We start from the raw sequence: 25,790 nt of genomic DNA, 5'->3' as shown, positions 1-25,790 counted from the left end.
ATACTAATTTTGTGAGCTGAATGTTTATTTAAAAATTTCTAAAGGACGAACTTTAATTAGCTATTTTTGACAAAAAAACTGCATATGCTGTCTGGCCTAACCTCTTATCATACCTGGATACCTCTTCTTCTTCCATGTGATGTACTAATCTCACTCTGGAGCATACTCGTACATTTGTTATATACAAGATGATCGTGAGAAAGCAGTTAAAAGAATAAAACATTTAATATTTATAATATGTACAGTCAGGAAAGCTCAATGTTTGAATTGGAGGCCAGCCAGTCCTTCCCTGAATGACTCTGGGGTCTGTAGAACTGTAAGGTGCTTTGGTAGCTGGTTCCACAATCGAGCTCCAGAGATAAAGAAGGAGTGGCGGTAGGTGTCTGTTCTGCAGTAGGGTATCCAGTAACGGACCACTGCACCATCCATGTCTTCGAGACCACGTCCTCTTGTAGATGTGATGGATCGCCGGAGAGGATCGGTGGCTGGAATGTCGAGAAGACCATATGTGATCTGATACATCATCAGGAGTTTAGAGTGCTGGCGGCGGAGTTCTGGGGTAGGTAGCCCAAGGTCTGCGATCATCTGGCTAGTGCTGCTTGTAGTCCTGTAGTTGCCTGTGATGAATCGCGCTGCTCTTCGCTGTACAGCCTCTAACTCTTGAATACATGCCTGTGTGTGAGGGTCCCAAGCTGCTGATGCGTAGTCGAGGACAGGTCTGACTTGTGACTTATAGCACTGCAACTTTATGTCTTTTGGGCAGCTTGAGAGGTTTCTGCGGAGGAAGGCGAGAGAGTTATTGGCAGACTTAGTGCGGCTGTCCACGTGTGGTTTCCAGGAAAGATCACTGGCAAGTGTCACGCCTAAGTACTTTCCTGTCTTGACTAAGGCCAGCTGGTGCCCGTGGATGCTGTAGTCTGCTTGAGTCGGGGTTCGCTTTCTTGTGATCCTCAGTACCTCACATTTGTCTGGGTTGAAGGACATCTTCCAAGTTGTTTCCCACTCCTGGAGGGCATTGAGGTCATTCTGCAGTATCTGTGCATCCTCTGGAGACTTAATCTTTCTATACAGAAGACTGTCATCCGCGAATAGCCTTGCTGTGGATTGAACTTTGGAGGCCATGTCGTTGATGTACACCAGGAAGAGCAAGGGTCCTAACACCGAGCCTTGAGGGACACCTGAAGTTACTGGTGCTGGTTTTGACTGTACGCCCTCGACCTGTACCTGTTGACTTCGGTTTGAGAGGAAGCTTTTAATCCAGGTGAGAACGTTTCCACTGATGCCGTAGTGCTTCAGTTTCACAGCAAGGTGTTCATGCGGAACCTTGTCGAACGCCTTGCTGAAGTCAAGTAAGATGGCGTCTATCTGCTCACCGTAGTTAAGAGCTGAGGAGAGGTCCTGTAGGGTCAGGAGTAGTTGTGTCTCACATGACCGGCGCTTCCTGAACCCATGCTGTGCGTCTGACAGAATGTTCAGGTCTTCCATATGCTGCATTATCTGGCTGTGCATGATGTGCTCCATGATTTTGCAGCAGACAGAGGTTAGGGAGATAGGCCTGTAGTTGGCAGGTGTGCTTTTGTCGCCCTTCTTGAATATTGGAGCCACCAATGCTTGCTTCCAGTCGTCAGGCACACAGGCTTGTGACAGAGAGGCCTGAAAGATGAGGGTCAACATAGGTGAGAGTTCACTCGCAAATTCTTGAAGGAACCTTGTAGGGATGGCATCAGGTCCTGTTGCCTTGTGTGGGTTCAGATTCCGCAAGAGTTTGTGTAAAACCTCATTTCCGATGTCAAAGGTTGCCATTGAAGGGTATGGCGTACCGCTCATCTTTGGGATGTTACTTGAGTCCTCTTCTGTGAACACACTTGTAAATTGCTCATTCAAGATTGCAGCCTTAGACATTGGGTCGTTATACAAGAGTCCATCTTGTTTCAGGGGGGCAATACCACTGCTGTCACATCTTCTTGTTTTGATGAAGGAATACAGCTTCTTAGGGTTGCGATCTTCAGATACGGTATACTGATGTAAGTGTTGTATGCCCTTCTACACTCGTACCTGGACTGTTGGGCCGTAATTTAGCTATGCTGTAATGGCCCCTCTGATAAATGGTCTCTTCTCTAGAATCTCTCTCTGATATGTACTATTTTGTTAAAACTTCTCTAGAGTGCGCTTAGTAAATTTTAATTGTTAATTTAACTTAATTTACAGACGGGTTAAACTTCCAGGGCTTTTTTTCCTTCTTTGAGACTGGCCGTGGACGGACATTTTGACACAGAGCACAATTCAGGGACACGGATAATTCAATCTTATATGTTCTTTCAATCGATTACAAACGTGAATCAATTACAATTTTGAAACCGGTGCATATTAGTTTACGCGCCCCCAATCAACCTTACTATTATCCAAACAAAATAGCATCGCACAACTTGCTGTGCTATGCAAAAAAGATAAAAAAACACACCAAATAGTCCAGATTTATTGAAATTCAGGATAACCATAAAAAAGTCGAAGCTTCTACAGAAGAGTAAGTGTTTAACAATGCACAATTAAAACGGACATGGATTAATTTATGAGGAAAATAATCTGATTTTTTTATGCAAATGAAAGCATTGGTAACTGAGACCGAGGCTTGTTATTCTATATCTTATCCGTTTGCAATTATTGTAAATATTGGTTCAAATGAAGTATAACTGTGAGCTTAGAGTTGTATTATTGCATATGTTTAAATTCGGACATCTAAAGAAAGTGATTTATTTATGTGTTGATTTGTTGTTGATAGTTTGTAAAAATATGTTTTGTGTTATTTCAGACAACAAGAATAAATGGTTGCAATTATCCTGTGCCTTTCAGTCAATAAATAGATGTGAAAAATTTAATTGGACCTCAGGAAATTAACCACCACAGATAACAGAAAATCTTTTTACAAAAGGTGTTGTTTAAGAATTTGAGAAATTTGATAATAAACAGAAGTTGATTTATGTCCAAATGACCAAATGTAACTGTTTAACAATTTGAATTAAGATGCTTTATTTTCTGATTTTTTATTCATTTTTCCTTTCAGAAGATGTACATTTGTGTGATTCTAGGTTTCAATAAATAATTCTGATACATTACTGCAGCATACTGTTACATTATTGTCAACAGTATTATATTATGTTGGTTATCTGGTTTATCAAGTGAAAAAAAGTTATTTATATAAAAATAAAGCTTATTAAGACTTATGAAGGTACTTGTTGTTATTTATGTATTTATTAACATACTTCTACAAGTCATAAACAAATACAGTCAATGCCATCATTCATTAATGTAGTAAGGTTCTTTAAATGATTGTTCTTATTAATCAAGTCGGAATAGCGTTTTCACACCGCGATAAAGTTGCACAACTTTTTTGGAGCCAGTGAAACCCCTGAATATACTATTTATACAAGGAAAATATGATTTTATTACATTATTTAAGGACATTTTCATAATATTTAAGTGTTAAACATGCTTTTACTATACTTATTCATTGATTTCTGAATTTCACAATTTGTACAAGTTTGCGACTCGTTTTTCACAATTTTCAGTAGTCGCGACTCATTTTTTCACAATTTTGAAAAGTTCGCGACACATTTTTCACAAAATGAGGAGGCCAGGGCTGCTTCACAAAATCAGGAAAAAAAGCCCTGACTTCTTAATGTACCATTTCTCAGAATTTAGCAACGATTTAAATTGATTAACACTTGTGGCAGCTATTGTTGATTCTTCCAAACTGTTCCAGTAATGAATTGATCTTTGACTAAAGGTGTTGAGTCTTACATTACTTTTGGAGTTCTTGCCTCTTTGTTTCAAGTGATGACCAAGAAGATTATCCTCAGCCAGATCGAACAATTTTTCCCAGTTTAAATCATCCAGCTTCTGTAAAGATTTGAAAATTTGGATCATATCCGCCCTGTCCCTTCTGAACTCAAGTGTGACTAGACCCAACTTTCGAAGTGTCTGGTAGCACAGGCAGCAGTATCATAAAAAAAATTGCCCCCCCCCCCGGACCATACCCCCCCCCCCCCCCCCCCCCCCAAGCTTACACCAGGGGTTCCAGATTGTTAAATGTACACCTATTGTGTATGGTTTAACTTTCCAACAACGAATATTGACAAAAAATAACAGTTTAAAAAAATACCCCACTTATAGGTATTATATATACACAAGGTATGAAACGCACTATATGCCTATTGCTGAAAGATTGTGGAACAAGAGACGTGACCGTTTTCATCGAAAACACACATGTTTCCATGCACTTGCCGGACAAAGGCAACTGGATTCAATAAATGACATTAAAAGCTACGTAATTACACACCTTACGGATCATCTCTTCAGCAAATAACCTTAATATTCAATTAAATTTGACTTTCTCGCTACATGTCTGTGTTTTGCTGTCATATTTTGTCGATCGAATGCTCAGTTCTAAAACGCCATGTCATTGGCCAACACAATCAGAACAACCAACCAGATGACGCGTTATAAAATTAAAATGGTGCACATGTGTAGATGAAACACCGAGTGACATATAGCGAGAAAGTCAAATTTAATTGAATATTAAAGTTATTAGCCGAACAGGAGATCGGTTAGTTGTGTAATCACGTTGCTTTTACTGTCTTTTAACGAATCCAGTTGCATTTTGTCGGCAACTGCATGGGAACATGTGTGTTTTCGAAGGGGGGGGTCCGGGGTGGGGGGGCAATTTTTTTTTTATGATACTGCTGCCTGTGTCTGGTAGTATGGTAGATGTGCCACCAATGGCACAAGTTTAGTTGCTCTTCTTTGAATATCTTCAATTAACTTTATATGTTGTTTTAGGTGAAGGGACCAAACACATGATCCGTATTCTAAGGTTGGCCTGATTAAAGCCTTATAAAGAGGCAGAAACATTTCTTCATCAAGACGCTCAAAGGATCTATGTACTAAGCCAAGAGTTCGCTGTGCTTTATTCGTAATATTTGTAATGTGTTGGTTAAAACTTAGCCGCTCATCAAAAGTCACACCTAAATCTTTCTCATTTGTGACTGCTGCAATGGCTGTATAATTTCCGTCTGGAGGGGATTTTTTTCTACAAAATCGGGGAAAAATATATACTCTTTTTGAGGGGAATGGGGCCGAATATCGGCCCCGAGATTGCCATAAAAAAACACTGTTTACCCTTTATTTTTACATCTTCTCACATTGACACTAAATCCCGAAAGAAATTATTGTGGTAAAAGGATAAACTTTTTTGCCAGGTTATTCTAAACTGGTTGACTGACTGTACATCAGTTTGCAACATATTCAGCCTTATCAAGTTATCAGGCATATTGAATATATCGCGAAAATATATTGCTTTTCCCTAATCCAAGTCATTACATGTAAGGATTAACTTTAAGCTACAATGTACAACAACAAAAAATTTCCTCATTAGCAATCACCTACCGTTTGCTGTTTAAGTGAAACTTTGGTTTATTCACATATAAAACGTCAAACACACTGTCACAAATGACAACAAATTGTCCTCCGAATCGAAGAATAGCTTGCACGTGATTTCCCGCGAACTGTCAACTTACAGCGACTTTCGATATCAATTAAAATGAAAACCAAGTTAACTGTTTCAATTGATCAATATGGCATCTGTATTCCAATAAACCGTGAAAAGGTACTGTTGTATTTAAGAATGATATTTTGTGACATTTGTGTATGCTTTCTTGAGCTTACATAGATTTTCTATATTTCGGATGCAATGAAATCGGACAGGAACTCAGACTCGGTAAAATTTTGAGTCTCTTTGATTCTTTATAATACCGAATTGGTAGTTAAAATAATCTTTGATGGCCTTACTTTTCTTAACGTATTTTCATGCAAGTACACCCAGCTACTATGTATGAAAGCCTTGTTATTATTAGCTATTAAACAAATTTAGTTTAGTTTAGTTTAGTTTAAACCTATTTATTTTAGCTCGATTGCATCGAAAGCCTTTGGCTTATATAAACGCTCTCGAGTCCGTTTCCTGGGCCTAGAACCAGTACTTGGTGTCTTTGGGGGAGATCTAAAGAACGCTCCCACGGTGGGGATCGAACCCGTGACCTCCCGGTCGCTAGGCGGACACCATATCCATTACACCACGGCGACCTGGTTTAAACAAATTTTAAACAAATTTCAAAACTAGATGATGTGACAGCAGTGGTATTGCCTCCCTGAAACATGATGGACTCTTGTATAACGACCCAATGTCTAAGGCTGCAATCTTGAATGAGCAATTTACAAGTGTGTTCACAGAAGAGGACCCAAGTAACATCCCAAAGATGAGCGGTACACCATACCCTTCAATGGCAACCTTCGACATCGGAAATGAGGGTGTACACAAACTCTTGCGGAATCTGAACCCACACAAGGCAACAGGGCCTGATGCCATCCCTACAAGGTTCCTTCAAGAATTTGCAAGTGAACTCTCACCTATGTTGACCCTCATCTTTCAGGCCTCTGTCACAAGCCTGTGTGCCTGATGACTGGAAGCAAGCATTGGTGGCTCCAATATTCAAGAAGGGCGACAAAAGCACACCTGCCAACTACAGGCCTATCTCCCTGACCTCTGTCTGCTGCAAAATCATGGAGCACATCATGCACAGCCAGATAATGCTGCATATGGAAGACCTGAACATTCTGTCAGACGCACAGCATGGGTTCAGGAAGCGCTGGTTATGTGAGACGCAACTACTCCTGACCCTACAGGACCTCTCGTCAGCTCTTGACTATGGTGAGCAGATAGACGCCATCTTACTTGACTTCAGTAAGGCGTTAGACAAGGTTCCGCATGAACACCTTGCTGTGAAACTGAAGCACTACGGCATCAGTGGAAACGTTCTCACCTGGATTAAAAGCGCCCTTTCAAACCTAAGTCAGCAGGTACAGGTCGAGGGTGTACAGTCAAAACCAGCACCAGTAACTTCAGGTGTCCCTCAAGGCTCGGTGTTAGGACCCTTGCTCTTCCTGGTGTACCTCAACGACATGCCCTCCAAAGTTCAATCCACAACAAGGCTATTCGCGGATGACAGTCTTCTGTACAGAAAGATTAAGTCTCTAGAGGATGCACAGATACTGCAGAATTACCTCAATGCCCTCCAGGAGTGGGAAACAACTTGGAAGATGTCCTTCAACCCAGACAAATGTGAGGTACTGAGGATCACAAGAAAGCGAACCCGACACAAGCAGACTACAGCATTCACGGGCACCAGCTGGCCCTAGTCAAGACAGGAAAGTACTTAGGCGTGACACTTGCCAGTGATCTTTCCTGGAAACCACACGTGGACAGCCGCACTAAGTCTGCCAATAACTCTCTCGCCTTCCTCCGCAGAAACCTCTCAAGCTGCCCAAAAGACATAAAGTTGCAGTGCTATAAGTCACTAGTCAGACCTGTCCTCGACTACGCATCAGCAGCTAGGGACCCTCACACACAGGCATGTATTCAAGAGTTAGAGGCTGTACAGCAAAGAGCAGCGCGATTCATCACAGGCAACTACAGGACTACAAGCAGCACTAGCCAGATAATCGCAGACCTTGGGCTTCCTACCCTAGAGCTCCGCCGCCAGCACTCTAAACTTCTGATGATGTATCGGATCACATATGGTCTTCTGGACATTCCAGCCACCGATCCTCTCCAGCGATCCATCACATCTACAAGAGGACGTGGTCTCGAAGACATGGATGGTGCAGTGGTCCGTTACTGATACCTTACTGCAGAACAGACACCTACCGCCACTCCTTCTTTATCTCTGGAGCTTGATTGATGAACCAGCTACCAAAGCACCTCACAGTTCTACAGACCCCAGAGTCATTCAGGGAAGGACTGGCTGGCCTCCAATTCAAACATTGAGCTTTCCTGACTGTACATATTATAAATATTAAATGTTTTACTGGATATTCTTTTAACTGCTTTCTCACGATCATCTTGTATATAACAAATGTACGAGTATGCTCCAGAGTGAGATTAGTACATCACATGGAAGAAGAAGAGTGATCAATATAAATTTGTCATATAACGTGTACTGAATGTTATAACTAGTGTTAATGACATTTTGTAATTTTTTAGAGGTACATATTTTTCGATTGTCGTTAAGAGTTATTACATATTTGTGCATTCAAAATATTTCAGTCTTAAAATTATGGTAACTGCTCCTTTCTTAATTATTTTTTGTTTAAAAAAATACATCTTAATTTGGACTTACACTTAACTGTACGTCTTTGGTATAATGTAATGTTAGTCTTTTTGTGATTTTGTGAATCATGGTCTGTGGTATTAAATTGGACCCTGTGAAAAAGACATGTTATACAATAGCCTCCTTTGACACATTACACACTTAAATGGAAAAACATAAAACATAGGATAATCTGGAATATAATATGGAGGTATTGGCTGCAGGCACTGATTTACAATATATTTTACGTCCAGTACATGGAAGTATCATCTATCAAATATAAACAATCAACTATTGTTTATTTTAATTGTGTTTTTAATTAAACATAAACATGATCTCTGTTTCAGCTGTTTGAAAGCATTTTTAAGAAAGAGGCGCATGGAAAAGTAGATAAAATTTGGCATAGTCCTGGTCACATCTTTGTTGGACTGAAAGATCAAAAGAAACATTACACATTTGACACCAAAACTTTGGACTATGTTGAGGTATATGATCATGTAAAACTGTTTCATATATTCATTTTTGAACTGGTATAAATGACAGATGTTAATGCTGATTTAAATTACTTTTTTTTAGCATGGACAATTGTATGTTTTATGTCACCTGACTTTATTTGCTGAACTGGAAGGTGAATTCTAACTTTCAGAGTACTGATGACACGGCTTACTTTGACATCAATGAACCTGTGTTGACAGTTCTTGTGCGACCACCAAATGGAGTTTTGGTGGTAAGTTGCTTTTGTATTTAATTGATAATTTAACATGGGTTTGCTATTGATCTTTTTCTTTGCAGTGCTACATTTTATGGAACATAATGCAAAAACTTCTTGTTAGTAATGCACAATTTATTGCTGGTAGCGTACTGAAAAAAAGAGTTCTTTTTAACTATATCATCTTTTTCTCTCAAATTATCCCATAAAAAAGTTTAACAATAATTATATTATGGACTCTAATTCAGGTGCTTGAAAGTGGATACATTAACTATTGGAGCTACCAGTACGACAAAAAGTGGAAATTTCACAAGCGTTTGAACCTTCTTGATGATAGAATAGCGTTTGTAACTGAAGCCTGCTGCAATGTTTCCCAGAATGCATTGTACTGGTGTGAACGGGCATCACTAGACGAAGGGATGGGAAAACAGGCGTGGATTATATATAAGCGGCAGTTTTTAGAAGGCAACTTTCATTAATTTATTTGAACGTGAACTTATTTGAACTAATATTGCTCAGCAAAATTAATACAGGTTTATGATTTAGTTAAAAACTGTTTTGTCTAAATGTGTTTATGTTCATTTTAAATTGGTGTACTCTTGTTGTTTTTCAGGAGATAAAAGGAGTGAAGCCAAATTAGGTCCAGTTGTTCCACTGGTGACAGGCATTACAGATTGCTCCCTTTTTCCTATGGGTCATGGGTTTATATGCTGCACAAAGTAGGTTAATGTGTGTAACTTTTAATCTCACTCGAGCATAAAGTTCTCATGGTGAGCTACTGTGGTAGGTGGAATTATTGCCAGGTGTATCATCTGTCATCAGTCGTCAACATTCTGCTTCAAACAACATTATCTGAAACTGAAGGCTCATAGGTTTTGTTTTTGGTATGTAATATCATATTGTGGTACTTTACAAATTTTGATCATGTAACCATTGTCTTTTTAGCTCACCTGAGCACAACGTGCTCATGGTGAGCTTTTGTGATCGCCTTTTGTCCGTCGTGCGTTGTCCGTTGTGCGACGTCAACATTTGCCTTGTTCACTCTCTAGAGGCCACATTAATTTCCAATCTTCATGAAATTTGGTCAGAAAATTGGTTTCAATGATATCTTGGATGAGTTCGAAAATGGCTAGGTTTGCTTGAAAAACATGGCTGCCAAGGGGCGGGGCATTTTTCCTTATATGGCTATATATGGCTATAGCAAAATCTTGTTAACACTCTAGAGGCCACATTTATTGTCTGATCCTCATAAAACTTGGTCAGAAGATTCATCCCAATGATATCTTGGACGAGTTCGGAAATGATGTCGGTTGGTTGAAAAACATGGCCGCCAGGGGGCGGGGCATTTTTCCTTATATGGCTATAGTAAAACCTTGTTAACACTCTAGAGGCCACATTTATTTTCCGATCTTCATGAAACTTGGTCAGAAGATTGGTCTCAATGATATCTTGGATGAGTTTGAAAATAATTATGTTTGCTTGAAAAAAATTGCTTCCATGGGGCGGGGCATTTTTCCTTATATGGCTATAGTAAAATCTTGTTAACACTCTAGAGGCCACATTTACTGTCCGATCTTCATTAAACTTGGTCAGAAGATTCATCCCAATAATATGTTGGACGAGTTTAAAAAATGATGGTAGTTGGTTGAAAAACATGGCTGCCAGGGGGCGGGGCATTTTTCCTTATATGGCTATAGTAAAACCTAAGTTGTTAACACTCTAGAGGCCACATTTATTTTCTGATCTTCGTGAAACTTGGTCAGAAGATTTATCCCAATAATATCTTGTTATCTCAGGTGAGCGATTTGGGCCTTTCAGGCCCTTTTGTTTAAATCTTCTCTGACACTACAAGGCGCACAACTTTGATGTTTGGAAATATGTCATGAAAAAGTGGTTTGCTCAGTTCATACCTGGGGTAACATGTTTCATATAGATGTATATTGCAGGGTTACTTTTGAAATCTTTTTAAAAACAACAAGGACTGGAAGTGTAATATTTGGAATATTGCATGATATAGTGGACCTCTACTTATTTTGTTCAATCAGACCCCTTCTTTCACAATTGGCAACCCCTGGTGGTTTTGGTTGATGTTGAAATGTTCTATTTCGACCAGTGTTTCCCTTTTGCTTAAATGGTGTTTCACTGCCACTATCTCCCATTATCCCATAATTTCTACTTAAAGTCTTAATTAATAAATTTAAAGCAAACACATTTTAAATACTGTAAAAGCTGACCCTGGTCTCAACAGTAGGTGCTCCATAGTTTATTTTATCAACGTAAGCAATTTAATAGAGGGTCTCTTGATTGTCAACTTTTTAATTGATTCAATTACCAGGTAATACAGATGAGATAAGGGAGTTGTTGGTAACACCAACGTGAGGGGACAACCCTCCCAAATTCCACTATGGATATGCTTGACATCAATTAATGTTTTCCTTTGGAAGACCCTGATTTTGACTTGTATAGAAAACTTACTTTAAACCCTTTCTTCTGTGAAACCACAAGGGCTTAAATACTTGGTATGTGGTATCAGTAAGAGGCCCTCTACAAAGTTTGTTACATAAGGATGGGTCTTAAAAGGCCATGTTTCATTTAAAATGTATAATGTTTCAGCATAGTAAATGATAAAAAGTTCTTCTTAATCTCCTTTTAAATCATTACTCAGCTGATTGATCTCAGCCCATCTTGTTATGATATATTATTGACACACTCTTACTTTTCTATTGTCTTAAGACTTAGGTCGGTCACGTCTGAGCTGACACACGTGTTCATCATCTGTACGATGACAGGTCATGTTGACCTAGTTGTCAGTCAGGAGAAGGTCACTCTGCCAGAGGTCACTGTCCACTCAACGGTGACCTTCAAAGATCTCGTTTTGAAAAGTCTGCCTTACCTAGAAAAGGTAATCAGTCAAGGGTTACCAAAAATCAAGAAAGCGTGGATTAAAGTGTTTCAAATCCCATCTTGGAATATTCTGGCAATTGGATCTAATAGAGCAAAAAATTTCAGGAAAAAAAGACATGAAAGAAGAGAGATTTAAATTGTAGGGTAATGAGACTTGGCAGTCAGATAAAAAAGATGTAATGTGTTAAATTTTGCATGATTTTGAAACAAAACTATGGTTATAAGAATTAACTATGCCACAGGATTAGGACCTTTTTTAGTTGATTGAAAACAATTAAGTTTGTACTTTGTTTATAAAAAGATCAGTGAGTATCCTCTTCAAAAGTGTTAATATATATTTATATATATATTTACTTTATTGTTGTAGAAAACATATTGCATGTCTGTGGCTGTTCCCCTCTTGCTCAGTTGGTAGAGTGCTGGACTTTCAGTCTGGGGTCCGTTTCATAAACGATCGTACAACAATTTTAACTTACCAGAGAATTTTGTAATCTTAATTAGTAGACGAACTAGCTCGCCATGCTCGTCAAAAATATACGGGGCTTGAGACGCCAATATAATTAATAAAGTACTGAAAATTTGTAATCATATGATATGGACTTTAGCAATTATGTTTTTTCGAAAAATGTATCGTATCATAAATGTGTACTACAATGTTTATTGAAACGGTCCTCTGGGGTGCAGTGGTAACAGTCCAAACACTCCAAAATGAGTTGTGATTGGACTGGTCTGGAACTCCATTTTTATTGTCTTATACATGTATATCCGTTTACCTCTCATTTGTTGTCATACATTAATTGTATACATGTGTGCACAGTACTTTTAAACTACATAGATCAGCCCATGAAAAGTGTGAGTTGTTTAACTGACCTCTGTGCATAAGACTGATATACTGCTAAAACAACATTTAATCCAAGAAAACAAATAAAAAATAACTATTTCCATGTTAGGTCCACTAAATAGTGTTCTATTTTAAGCTGAGGAAGGACCCAGTTGTGTGCAGTACATTCATCTCAAATACTCAGACGCTTTTGTTGCTGAAGACAAGTGGCAAACTGGTGTTGGTGGAGAAAGAAAAAGGTACAACCTTGTCACCTCTAGTTCTATGCAAACTCTTGGCAGTGTTTGATGGCATATATTTCATTCTTGTTGTTAATTCAGTATAAATGTGGAGCCAGTTTCAAGTTTAGTGTCAATATCACTGATAGTATAAATGTTAGTGTCAGTGTATGAGCTAGTGTAAGTATCAATATTAATGTCAGAATAAAATCTTAGTGTGAATATCAGTTGCAATATTAATGTTAGTGTCTATAAAATTCAGTTTCTGTAGCAATGTTAGTATTAATGTAAGTGTCAGTGTCTGTTCTAATGTCAATATAAAAGTTAGGGTTAGAATCAATCTTAGCGTCAATATAAATGTTAGTGTCAAGATTAAAATAAACAACTTAAAACTGAATAATTGTGGAAGAAATTAATATGGGATTTGATTATAACATGTTCCATTGAAAGGTCATTTGAAGGTAATACACTATTTTTAATTTATATGGGTGATCTCAGGGAGGGATTGTCTATAGTCCTTTTAGTTCTGTTAATATTCTGCCATTGTGAGAATTACTCATTTATTGAGTTTTCATGTCAACTGTAGAGGGCGCTCTGACGTCTGTGTACCTGCCCCACCTGGAGACTCGTGGCATTGTAGACATGCTGGTGCAGTCTGGATTGGTTGGAGTCCTGTACCCAGAATTCATACAGTGAGTGTAAAAAGCGCACTGGAAGTGATAAACACAGTTAGTGCATTAAGCACAGTGTAACAAGCACTCTGGAATTGATAAACACAGTAAGTGAATTAAGCACAGTGTAACAAGCACTCTGGAATTGATAAACACAGTTAGCGCATAAAGCACAGTGTAACAAGCACTCTGGAATTGATAAACACAGTTAGCGCATAAAGCACAGTGTAACAAGCACACTGGAATTGATAAACACAGTTAGCGCATAAAGCACAGTGTAAAAAGCACACTGGAATTGATAAACACAGTTAGTGCATGGAGTACATATTTAATTTTTAAAGCACACTTGTGGAACAAATCTCATGAAATGAACTGAGAAGATAAGATGTAAAAGGCACTGTTTATATACCAAACACAAAAGGTGTCTACAGCACTTTATAGTACTCCAAGAACATTTGGTATACCTAATACAGTGGGTGAACCAAGCTCAGTTTGTGTTATGAGCTCAGTTATTGTACCAAATGCAGGTAGTGTACGTAACACAATGGGTGAACCACTCGCTATAATTTTCCAAGCATGCTGGTTGTGCTTAACACAGTTTACGAAGCATAAAATGGTCCAAGTACACTTTGTTAACCACGAACAATAAGTGTACTTAGAACACAAGGTGTACAAAGCTAAGCTAATGAACTTAATACAATTACTGTGCTAAACACATCAAGTGTACCGAGCACAGCTTGGGTACAAAGCACACATAGTGCAATTATGTTGTAAATGCTTTTCAACTCCTTCCAACTGGTCGCTGTCCATCATCCATAATTTAATTTTGATTGAATTTTATTGAATGCATATACAGATGATTAAGCAGGCTTTGATTTATTTCAGATTTCACAGTTTGAGCATGGGGGAGTATGTCTGCCGGGTGGAATGTCCATCTGGTTCCCAGTTCCTGGGCTGCAGTATATCCCTGCTGGGAGCCGTACAGACGTTCATACTCAGTGACCAGAACCTGCATTCTTTGCTGGTAAAATGATGGCTTGAATTCATTACCCTAAGTCTTAGAAATTATAATACAGATTGGACTATCAATGATAAGAGATAACCGTTATCTCTTATCATTGATAGTCCAATCTGTATTATAATTTCTAAGACGAATACTTCTGAATAAAAAAAATATTGTTGGGTACCTGAACATGTCATAGATGGTTCTACAAAAAAGCAGTGCCAGTCATGGGTTGTGTAAATAGTAAAAAAAAGGTAAATAACGCTAAAATTAGCTATGACATGTATACAAGTTAGTACACTTGAACAATTCGAAGATAACTTGTAGTAATTTTTCTGGAGTTTAAGTCCATGACTGCGTTTTTGAATACAGACCCTGAGATGTATAATCCCAACCAAATGTTTTCCAGACATTAAACATTTTACTGATATGTGTCTTTTTTGTTACATATATATTTTTCACAGCACATATACATGTTCATCTGATATTAACTCTCCTTTTTGATCCACCTGTGTTTCCAGACTTGCTGTGAAGACAGCTCAGATATGATAGAGAGTGCCTTGTTAAAGCATGGTCAGTTCCAGTCAGATGCACTCAGGCTCTCTTATATTGATAGGGTATGTACTCAGACCTATAGTATTTATGTATGCCATTAGCTGGGACCATTGGTGCAAATTAAAAAAAAACTGGTAATTGTTCACTGATATTTACATTAATAAGTTATACTAGTATTAATTAACTTATTCAGAGTTAAGACAATTGTCATTTTGTCTTCCAGATGATTTTTGTCAAGCCTGCTGGCAGAAAGCACGATATAGCAGTCACAATGGTCGACTGTATGTGCATGAGTGTGTGTCCCACCTTGTTCACAACATAACCTTTTATCATGCACTTTTAAAATAACTAACCACAAATTACCATCATCATCATGTTCTGTGTAACAACTGTCTTCCAAATGCAACAGTTAATGTCACACTTAATGGTCAAAAGTAAAAACAACCAGACTGTTCCTATATCATTCATCTTGCAATCTAAAAATAACTTTCTAAAAATGTTTATCATGAGAAGACGATGTGTTGTGTTTAAAACCTTTACCTGAAAGTCAAGGTCAAATTTGACCCTTAAACATCTTGTTCAGAGTGCATGTTCATTGTTCATCTTGGAATTGGAATCATACTAAGCGGAAATGTTCCACATGTGCAATAGTCGTGTCACCCCTAAGATCACACTTAAGTCCATCGGTCAAACATGTGCATGGTTCAGCTTGTTTAATAATGGCAAGAATTAGTGACAATTCAATTGGCATCTTGCTGAAAGGCATCTAAATAGTTAATTTTATAAAGCTACATCCTTTATGCTAATTTTCTTTAGTTATTAACCCATTAATGCCTAGCGTCTAGAATAAAAGGCCATGGCAACGAGCGTAGACCCAGTCGAGATGCCACATGATGCGGCGTCTCATCAGAGCCTGCGCTGTTTGCTTAAAGAAATTTATGTAAGAAATATTCTAATTTCTATATATAGAAATAAATATACTAGACATCCCTAATTTTGGAATTAAATTGATCCAATTTAGAAGGATGGGAGAGTCCACTAGGCATAAATGGGTTTAGTCATTGAGAGAAACCAAAATGAAGATCAATCAGAGTATTATGCACATTGGTTTTGTAAAGTGTTTTGTGGAAACCATCAGAAACTGGGGGCATATTTGATTTAAACAACATTGTACTTTCAGATGTTCAGGTACTCCATTGGTTGTCCAGGTCAGATATCCCGCGATGATTTAAAGCAGGCTTGGTTAGAGAGCCTGGAACTTCCTCCTTCCACCAAACTGCAGGCTGTTGTTGGTATGCCATTGGTCCGAGATGTATCTTTTATAAAATTGAATACTATTAATATCAGTATATTGACAATCAGTAACCTGTTATGATATATTAGCGGTTGTCTAGTCAACTGCATGTGATTTAAATGTGTTTAAAAGCCAAGAAACGTTATTTCATTTTATGCTTTCCGGTGGTTTATAGAGAAATATCCGTGAAATTAAACTGATATTTCACTGTTTTAAACAATGAAAAATAACAGTGAAAAATATCAATATTTTTCACTGTTTTACTGTGAAATGACGTCATTTTTTCGACTAAATAACGTCATAAATGCAGCATTATTATCCAGGTAAACTCTTTTACAATGTAAATAAAAGGTGAAAAAAGCATAAATGATGGAATATCGATTTTATTCCACGCGTGACACTCGTGAAAATATTGTTTTCTATGATCACTTGTGAAATAAAATGGATATTCCACCGAATCCAACAAATATCCTCTATATATCTGATTAAAGCATTTGAATAATAATCAGTTGGATAAAGTTCACTATTTAGTAACGCCTACTTTATCATTTAAAACATCTGAATTTTGTGATCTTTAACTTGGATATCGCAAAGTGGATGGAAATTCCCTATTTCATCCGGTCTAATTAAAAAAAAAAAAGACTAGAAATGGCGCGGCAGAGGCCGACGCGTATCCCCACGCCGAATGTTTGACCTAGGTGTGCCCCAGGGTTGGTAATGGGGCCATGCATAGCTGAGATTGACCGTATTGTCATAAGAGAAGTTCATCATCAATTAGAAGTGAATTGGTGTAGAAATGAAGAAGTTATAGTAAAAGGCAATTTTGGGTGGGTGTGACATATGTGGGCAGGGCGCCCCAGGGTTGGTAATTGTGCCATGCATAGTTGAGATTGACCGTATTGTCATAAGAGAAGTTCAGTATCAATTTGAAGTGAATCGGTGTAGAAATGAAGAAATTATAGTAAAAGGCAATTTTGGGCGGGTGTGGTCTATGTGGGCGGGGCCCCAGGGTTGGTAATGGGGCCATGCATAGTTGAGATTGACCGTATTGTCATAAGAGAGGTTCAGTATCAATTTGAAGTGAATCGGTGTAGAAATGAAAAAATTATAGTAAATGGAATTTTTTGGTGGGTGTGGCCTATGTGGGCGGGCGCCCCAGGGTTGGGATTGGGGCCATGCATAGTTGAGATTGACCCTAATGTCATAACAAAAGTTCAGTATCAATTTGAAGTGAATCCGTGTAGAAATGAAAAAATTATAGTAAATGGAAATTTTTGGTGGGTGTGGCCTATGTGGGCGGGGCGCCCCAGGGTTGGGAATGGGGCCATGCATGGTTGAGATTGACCGTATTGTCATAAGAGAGGTCCAGTATCAATTTGAAGTGAATCGGTGTAGAAATAAAGAAGTAAATGTAAAATAACCTAAAAAAATGAGTGATAATTTCTGACGCGGCCCCACCCCAACTGCTATAACTTTTGACCCAGGGGTCAGATCAAAATTCCAAATAGTGCAGGGTCGCACATATGCTCATAGCTACCATGTGTGTAAGTTTCAAGGTCCTAGTGCTTTTAGTGTAGGAGGAGATAGTGGCCAGGACGGACGGACGGACGGACAGACGGACGGACGGACGGACGGACGGACGGACGGCGGAGATAACCACAATATCCCCACCTTTTTTTCAAAAAGCGTGGGGATAAAAAGATTTTCTCATGATATTGGTCTATGCAGTGTTTCTGGATGTTTGTAGAACCGTTCCTCTCTGAATATTGGAAGATGGAACAGATGTTGCAGCAAAGCCTCGACCAGCCACAGGTATAAATCAGACAAACAACAAGACCAGTAAAACCCTACTTATACAACCACTTGACGATCTTTATAAAATAGTCTTGTTAAAGAGTGGTTGTTATATCGAGGTATGGCAGATTACTAAATATGTATGCCTGTTTTTGTATGCTCCTTGAAAGGGTTGAGCATAACATGGCCACTTTGTCCAGCCAGTTGAATTCTAATTTATGCATTATTTGCTTGTCTGTGTTTTTATGCTCACTTAAGAAGGGAGCATCTAGTGTCTATCAATCAAAATTCTAATTTTAAAGGCACTGAGTTTGCAGGGGTGTGAAACAAAATTCCCTATGAATCATTTTTGCCCTAAAAGATGTTTGTTGGACCCTCTGATTCTCTGTCCTCATATGACATATAGTTTTGCGTGTGGGATTTTTTATTGTCTAACACATACAATTACACAAATGATGAACCTTTTCCAACATAGACACTGCTTCATAATACATTTATTTGTGGAGGAGTATTCTTTGTAGCTCACCTGAGAACACAGTGCTCCAGGTGAGCTAATGTGATGACCATTTGTCTTTCATCAGCTGTGCGTCATCAATGTTTACCTTGTGAACCCTCTAGAGGTCACGTTTATTGACCAATTTTCATATAACATGGCCAGAATATTTGTTCCAAAGATATCTGGGCTGAATTAGAAACTTGGTCATGTTAGAGTAAAACATAGGTCACTTGGTCAACTTATAGAAAAAAGCTTGTGAACATATTTTTATTAGTTCGGCTGTTTTCGAAGAAAACCCGAGGCATTGTCATAGCCAGCTCGTCGTCCGCTGTCAGCCGTCCGCCGTAGGCGTCGTGCTAAAACCTTTACATTGGCTCTAAAATCAAAGTGCTTCCACCTACAACTTTGAAACTTCATATGTAGATGCACCTTGATGAGTTCTACACGCCACACCCATTTTTGGGTCACTAGGTCAAAGGTCAAGGTCACTGTGACCTCTAATATTAAACTTTAACATAGGCTCTAAAGTCAAAGTGCTTCCACCTACAACTTTGAAACTTCATATTTAGATGCACATTGATGAGTTCTACACGCCACACCCATTTTTGGGTCACTAGGTCAAAGGTCAAGGTCACTGTGACCTCTAAAATAAAACTTTAACATAGGCTCTAAAATCAAAGTGCTTCCACCTAAAGCTTTGAAACTTCATATGTAGATGCACCTTGATGAGTTCTACACGCCACATCCATATTTGGGTCACTAGGTCAAAGGTCAAGGACACTCTCCTCTAAAAAAAAAAAAAAAAAAATTCTGACAAGCTTTCGCAGCCGAGCGTGGCACCCGTTATGCGGTGCTCTTGTTCCCAATCATCATGGAATATGCTCAGAACATTTTTCTTAAGTATATCTCTGCAGAAGTTAAAATGGATGCTGGTCCTTTGAAAATCAGTACAGCCAGGGATTGGGCAGTTTGCCTTATCCATGTAAAACCTTGTGAATGCTCTAGAGGTTACATTTTTGGCCAAACCTTCATGAAACTTAAAAGAATATTTATCCCAATGATATCAGCACAGTTTGAAAATGGCTCAGGTAAGTTAAAAAAACATGGCTGCTAAGGTGCATGGCAGTTTTCCATATATTGCTATAGTGAAACCTTGTGAATACTGTATATGTCACATCTTGAGCTCAATCATCTTGAAACTTGCTCAGAACATTTGTTATAATGATATCTCGCACACATTTGAAAGTGTGTCGGGTCCGTTAAATAATTTGGTTGTCCTTATATGGCCATATTAGACACTTGAAAAAACTCTTTAGGGGTCAAATTTATTTCCGAATCTTTATGAAACTTGTTCAGAACGTTTTTCCAAATGATAGAGTTTCGAATCTCTGTTGCATCAGATCAAAATCTTTGTCACAAGGTCAAATTATAGAAAGACTTGTGAACACTCTAGAAGTCTGTATTTATTGCCTATTCATCTCTAAACTTGATCAAACATGTGTTCCCAGGATATCTCAGTTGAGTTAATTCAGTTGAGTTTAAAACCGGGTAATGTTGAATAAAAACTAGGCCACTAGGTCAAGTGAGATAAACTGCTACAGCTCATAAGCCCTAATTTGCCAAATCTTCATGAAACTTGCTCAGAACTTGTTACCCAATGATACCTAAGCCGAGTTTAAAATTGGATCATGTGAGGTCATAAACTAGGTCAAGCGGTCAAATGAAAGAAAAGTTTGTGAACACTCTTGATGTCATTTTTATTAGCTCGACTGTTATATATGAAAAATATATAGTGGAGCTATCCTACTCACCCCGGCCTCGGCATTGCCGTTCCCGTATCCGTTTCCATTGCCGTTTGCGTGCAAATGTTAAAGTTCGCGTACTACCCCAAATATTTTTAATGTCCCTTGACATATTGCTTTCATATTTTTAATACTTGTTAACCATCATGACCCCAAACCTATAAACAAGAGCAGACAACTGTATCAAGCATTTTGACAGAATTATTGCCCCTTTTATACTTAGAATATGCATATTATTGATAAATGTATGTTAAAGTTTGCGTACTACCCCTAATATTTTCTATGTCCTTTGACATATTGCTTTTATATTTTGCATACTTGTTAACCAACATGCATACTTGTTTACCAACATGACCCCAACCTATAAACAAGAGCAGACCACTGTATCAAGCATTTTGACATAATTATTGCCCCTTTTATACCTAGAATATGCATATTATTGATAAATCTATGTTAAAGTTTGCGTACTACCCCAAATATTTCCTATGTCGCTTGACATATTGCTTTCATATTTTGCATACTTGTTTACCAACATGACCCCAACCTATAAACAAGAGCAGACAACTTGACAGAATTATGGCCCCTTTTATATTTAGGTAATTGAATATTTTGCCTAAATTGCCATAACTTCTTTATTTATGATCAGATTTTATTAATACTTTGACAAAACAACACCTACCCCACCAAATTTTTTTTTCCCCGTTTTTTTATTTTTAAAGATCGTCTAATTAATGACCACATCCCACATTATACCCCCTCTCAACCCCCCCCCTACCCCCCCCCCCCCCCCCAAAAAAAAAATATTTTTTTTTTTCCTTTTTTTATTTTTGAAAGATCGTCTAATAAATTATTGAATATGAACAATTTTCCCATCATGGCTTACGTTAAACTGTCAAGCACTCGAATAGTCGAGCGCGCTGTCCTCTGACAGCTCTTGTTGTCAGGAAACTTAGGTAGTTAGAAAATGTGTCCCAATAATATCTTGTTTGATTTTCGAAATTGGGTCACTTGTTGTCATAAATTAAGTCACAAATCATATTGAAGAAAAAGCCCTTGAGCACTTTTCAGGCCCCATTTATTGTCCAACATTTATTTAACATGTTCTTATAATTTCTTTTCCAACTCAGATATAATTCCAGTCCATTGAAAAACATTGCTGCCATGTGGTCTGGCAGTTTTCCATATATGGCGATAGTAAAACCATTTGAACCCTTTAAAAATCACAATTGAAACCCGCTCCTGATGAAACTTGCTATTAACATTTTTTAAATTGTGTTATGATATCAAGGCTGAGATTTAAATGATTGTATGATTATTTTTTTTGAGGACGGTTTTATTGTGAAACCTATTGACCACTACCTTCGTAAAACAGTTAAGTTCTTTGGGATCCCCAGTCAGCACCTTAGGTAGATTGCATGGCAAGACTTAAGCTTATTAAGACACACACCACTTCTAGTCTATTACCTGGTAAAACAAGTATGGGGTGTTATTGTCTATGATTTTGAGACCACTCCAAGAATGAGGCACAAACAAACTCATATCCACCATGTACAATAGAACAGGCTGTCTGGGAAAACCAAGATTAAAACATGTGCGTTAAGTGTAATAGATAAGCCTGTGCAGTATGCAAAGGGTAGACAGGGATACCACTCTCCGCTTTCATGGATTTTTATGTCTCCCACTATAGTAGTGGGGGACAAATTGTTTTTGCCCTGTCTGTTGCTTGGTCTGTTGGTCTGTTGGTTGGTTGGTTTGTGCCAACTTTAACATTTTGCAATACCTTTTGCTATATTGAAGATAGCAACTTCATATTTGGCATGCATGTGTATCTCATGAAGCTGCACATTTTGAGTGATGAAAGGTCAAGGTCAAGGTCATCCTTCAAGGTCAGAGGTCAAATATATTTGGCCCAAATCGCTTATTTTATGAATACTTTTGCAATATTGAAGATAACAACTTGATATTTGGCATGCATGTGTATCTCATGGAGCTGCACATTTTGAGTGGTGAAAGGTCAAGGTCAAGGTCATCCTTCAAGGTCAGAGGTCAAATATATGTGGCCCAAATAGCTTATTTTATGAATACTTTTGCAATATTGAAGATAGCAACTTGATATTTGGCATGCATGTGTATCTCATTGAGCTGCACATTTTGAGTGGTGAAAGGTCAAGGTCAAGGTCATCCTTCAAGGTCAAATATATGGGTCAAAATTGCTCATGTAATGTCACTTCTGCAATATTGAAGCTAGCAATTTTATATTTGAAATGCATGTGCATTTCAAGGAGCTGCACATTTTGAGTGGTGAAGGGTCAAGGTCAAGGTCATCCTTCAAGGTCAAACGTCATATAGGGGGACATTGTGTTTCACAAACATATCTTGTTTTTTTCTTTAAAAGATCTTACCTAAATGAAAATCCAGTCTAGGTGGAAAGTGTGGTCTAGTGGGCTCAATATATTAACTGCACCAGTGCAAGTGCTCCTTTCATATCCTTGTGTGCGTGCTTGCATGGGTGCATGTGTGGGTGGGTGCATGAGAGAGTGTTTTATAAAAAAATTAGCAGATTTCACTGCAGCTTCATCTCATGAATTTTATTATACCAACAGTTGATCGCCAGTATGCCGCTGTTCTCTGTGAAGGAGGAAGTGGGGAAACTGCTGGAGGCGCCCTCTGGTGTTGCTAGGCAACCCCACTTGACGGCCCTGGCTGAGCACTATCCTGTACAGGTGCTGGATGCCTTGATGGAGTATCTACATATGTCAAATGGTAAATTATTGAATGAGTTGATTTATTGGGAATATGAAATGTAAAACTCCAGAAATAATTTCCAGAGATAAATTTTCTTGTTACTGTTGGTTATTTTATTATTATACCCCCACAAACAAAGTTTAGGGGGGTATATAGTAATGAGCTTGTCTGTCTGTCGGTCTGTCTGCCAGTCAGTCAGTCCGTATTAAGTGTCAGCTCTCTAATTCAAGTCGTTTTCATCCGATCTTCACCAAACTTGGTCAGGTGTTGTATCTCGATGATGTCTAGGTCAAGTTCAAATATGGGTCATGCTGGGTAAAAAAAAACTAGGTTACGTGGTCGCTTAGTGCGTTTTAAACATTGAGCATGGTGTCCGCTCTCTAATTCAAGTAGTTTTCATCCGAGCTTCACCAAACTTGGTCAGAAGTTGTATCTAGATGATGTCTAGGCCAAGTTCAAAGATTGGCCATGCCAGGTCAAAAACTAGGTCAAGGGGTGACTTAGTGCGTTTTAAACATTGAGTATGGTGTCCGCTGTTTTTTGTGAAGACAACATGCACAATATTCTGTGTCAATGCGGCATGTGGGGGTATTTGTCACGTCTGTGACAAAGCTTGTTGTCAATACAGTTGAAGGCTTGTTGTCAATACATTTCAATACCAGCAGAACTACATAAATATAACAGAATTCATGAAAGGTGGGGCCACCGACTTGCAATTGTCTATGCAAATCATAGGGGGTTGAATGATTATGTGGGGCCAATACTCGAGCCTCACCCTCATATAGCAGATGAGAAGACATATTATATTTGTGGAAAAAATTTGTCTTGTCCATCTGGATTGAAAGACTGGTGTAATTTTTTTCTGTAAACCTTTTGTTTCATTCCATTGAAATTTAATAGTAATGTTCAGTACAAGGCCACGTTGTATGTATCACGTTGTATGTATCAATGGAGTGTTGAACTGTTTGCAAAAATACAGATTTTCCCTTGTCCATCCTACTGTTTTTGTCTTTGTTGCATTGTTTGTTTTGTTTGACATAAAAATAATTGCTGCTAGACTGATGAAACTATATAAACATATCAACCAGCATCTGAACTTTTGTTACTCCATATTTTGGTACGGATGTTTTCAACATAACCAGAGTAATGGCCTCTTTTTATAGCTAGAAATTTAATTTTTAACCAGGTTTTCTGAAGGAAAAAGCTGGTTATTAGATAGGCGAATGTCGGCGGGCGGGCTGGCAGGCGGGCAGAACAGGCTTGTCCGGGCCATACGACGAGAAAAATAAAAATTGAAACAAGGGGGGTAACAATGCACATTTTGAATCCCTTTATCAGAGTTATTATTAAACTTGAAAACCTGGTTTTGTGACAATTTTGTCCCTTGTTTACTATTATTTTGTGTTACATTGAATAAATTATTGCTGCTTCAGGGATGAAACTTTACAAATATATTAACCAGCATTGTTCTTGGTTCATCATGTTAATTTTTTTTATAAAGCCACATTTTTTGGACTGCTAAATGTGTTCTTGTAGTGCACTGTGCTTATAATCAGAACTTCTAAGTATCACATCTTGTAGCAGTTAAACATATACCAAGGAATACATAATGGACTAGCAGCTCTGATCTTGCCATTGTCATAGTGATTTGTATTATCACGTTACAACTATTATATTTTGACACCAGTTGCATAACAACACTGTAAGCTGGTTCTGATTTGATACATGTATTTACCACTTTTATTAATTTTAAAGATGCTTTTCAAAAATATTAAGTTTTAGAAGCGAAAACTATGAAATTGTTAATGGTACGCACATTGTTAACCAGGTTTTCCGAAGGAAAAAACTGGTTATTAGATTGGCGAATGCGGGTTGGCTGGCTGGCGGGCTGGCTGGCGGGCTGGCGGGCGGGCGGAACAAGCTTGTCCGGGCCATAACTTTGTCGTTCATTGTGAGATTTTAAAATCATTTGGCACATTTGTTAACCATCATTAGACGGTGTGTCGCGCGAAAAAATTACGTCAATATCTCCAAGGTCAAGGTCACACTTTGAGTTCAAAGGTAAAAAATAGCCATAAATGAGCTTGTCTGGGCTATAACTATGTCATTCATTATGAGATTTTAAAATCATTTGGCACATTTGTTCACCATCATGGGACGGTGTGTCGCACGAAAGAATCACGTCAATATCTCCAATGTCAAGGTCGCCACGACTAAAAATAGATTTATTTTAAAACAAACTTACAAAGGGGGTTAATTTTGTTTGTTCATTTAAAAAGTTCAGTTTGAGTTGTCTCCCTTTATCAGATTTTTTTTCACAATGAAAACCTGGTTTTGTGACAAATTTGTCCCATGTTTTATTTATAGATGAATTAAGTACAGATTTTAGCACATCTGAACAACAAAAATGGCAGAGGGTCATCGCTATGGAAACCAGTGCTGGGAGTGCAGTCCCCTTGTTTGAATCTATGTGTCAGCTACTGTATAAGCATAGGCCAAATCTGCTGGTTAGTGGTGGTTTGATTTCCCAGAGATAGTTTTTAGCTCATCTATTTTTTGA

At 38.2% G+C, this 25,790-nt stretch overlaps 2 protein-coding genes across 5 annotated transcripts in view; one reads left to right on the top strand and one right to left on the bottom strand.

The window, feature by feature from the left end:
• LOC127861519 (zinc-regulated GTPase metalloprotein activator 1B-like) overlaps positions 1-5,589 on the bottom strand; it is a 44,595-nt gene extending 39,006 nt beyond the window's left edge. For 3 of the 4 annotated variants that reach the window (XM_052400079.1, XM_052400082.1, XM_052400083.1), the window contains exon 1: positions 5,443-5,553. The gene's annotated coding sequence lies outside the window, so the exon portion shown is untranslated. Of the gene's footprint in view, positions 1-5,442 lie in introns of all 4 variants that reach the window. The other variant, XM_052400080.1, reaches the window with a different exon arrangement.
• LOC127861516 (uncharacterized) overlaps positions 5,521-25,790 on the top strand; it is a 31,629-nt gene continuing 11,359 nt past the window's right edge. Inside the window, exons 1-14 of the mRNA XM_052400074.1 lie at positions 5,521-5,662; positions 8,546-8,683; positions 8,845-8,925; positions 9,156-9,372; positions 9,521-9,626; positions 11,641-11,809; positions 12,789-12,891; positions 13,457-13,562; positions 14,427-14,565; positions 15,066-15,161; positions 16,280-16,391; positions 18,141-18,205; positions 23,089-23,248; positions 25,598-25,737. Of these exons, the coding sequence (XP_052256034.1) occupies positions 5,597-5,662; positions 8,546-8,683; positions 8,845-8,925; positions 9,156-9,372; positions 9,521-9,626; positions 11,641-11,809; positions 12,789-12,891; positions 13,457-13,562; positions 14,427-14,565; positions 15,066-15,161; positions 16,280-16,391; positions 18,141-18,205; positions 23,089-23,248; positions 25,598-25,737 (1,698 nt within the window). The 5' untranslated portion in view covers positions 5,521-5,596. The remainder of the gene's footprint in view (positions 5,663-8,545; positions 8,684-8,844; positions 8,926-9,155; positions 9,373-9,520; positions 9,627-11,640; positions 11,810-12,788; positions 12,892-13,456; positions 13,563-14,426; positions 14,566-15,065; positions 15,162-16,279; positions 16,392-18,140; positions 18,206-23,088; positions 23,249-25,597; positions 25,738-25,790) is intronic.

The sequence above is a fragment of the Dreissena polymorpha genome, chromosome 16 (genome assembly GCF_020536995.1).
Source record: "Dreissena polymorpha isolate Duluth1 chromosome 16, UMN_Dpol_1.0, whole genome shotgun sequence".
Classification (NCBI taxonomy): domain Eukaryota; kingdom Metazoa; phylum Mollusca; class Bivalvia; order Myida; family Dreissenidae; genus Dreissena; species Dreissena polymorpha.
Note: the sequence above shows the minus strand (reverse complement) of the source record. Positions and strands in the feature narration are given on the sequence as shown.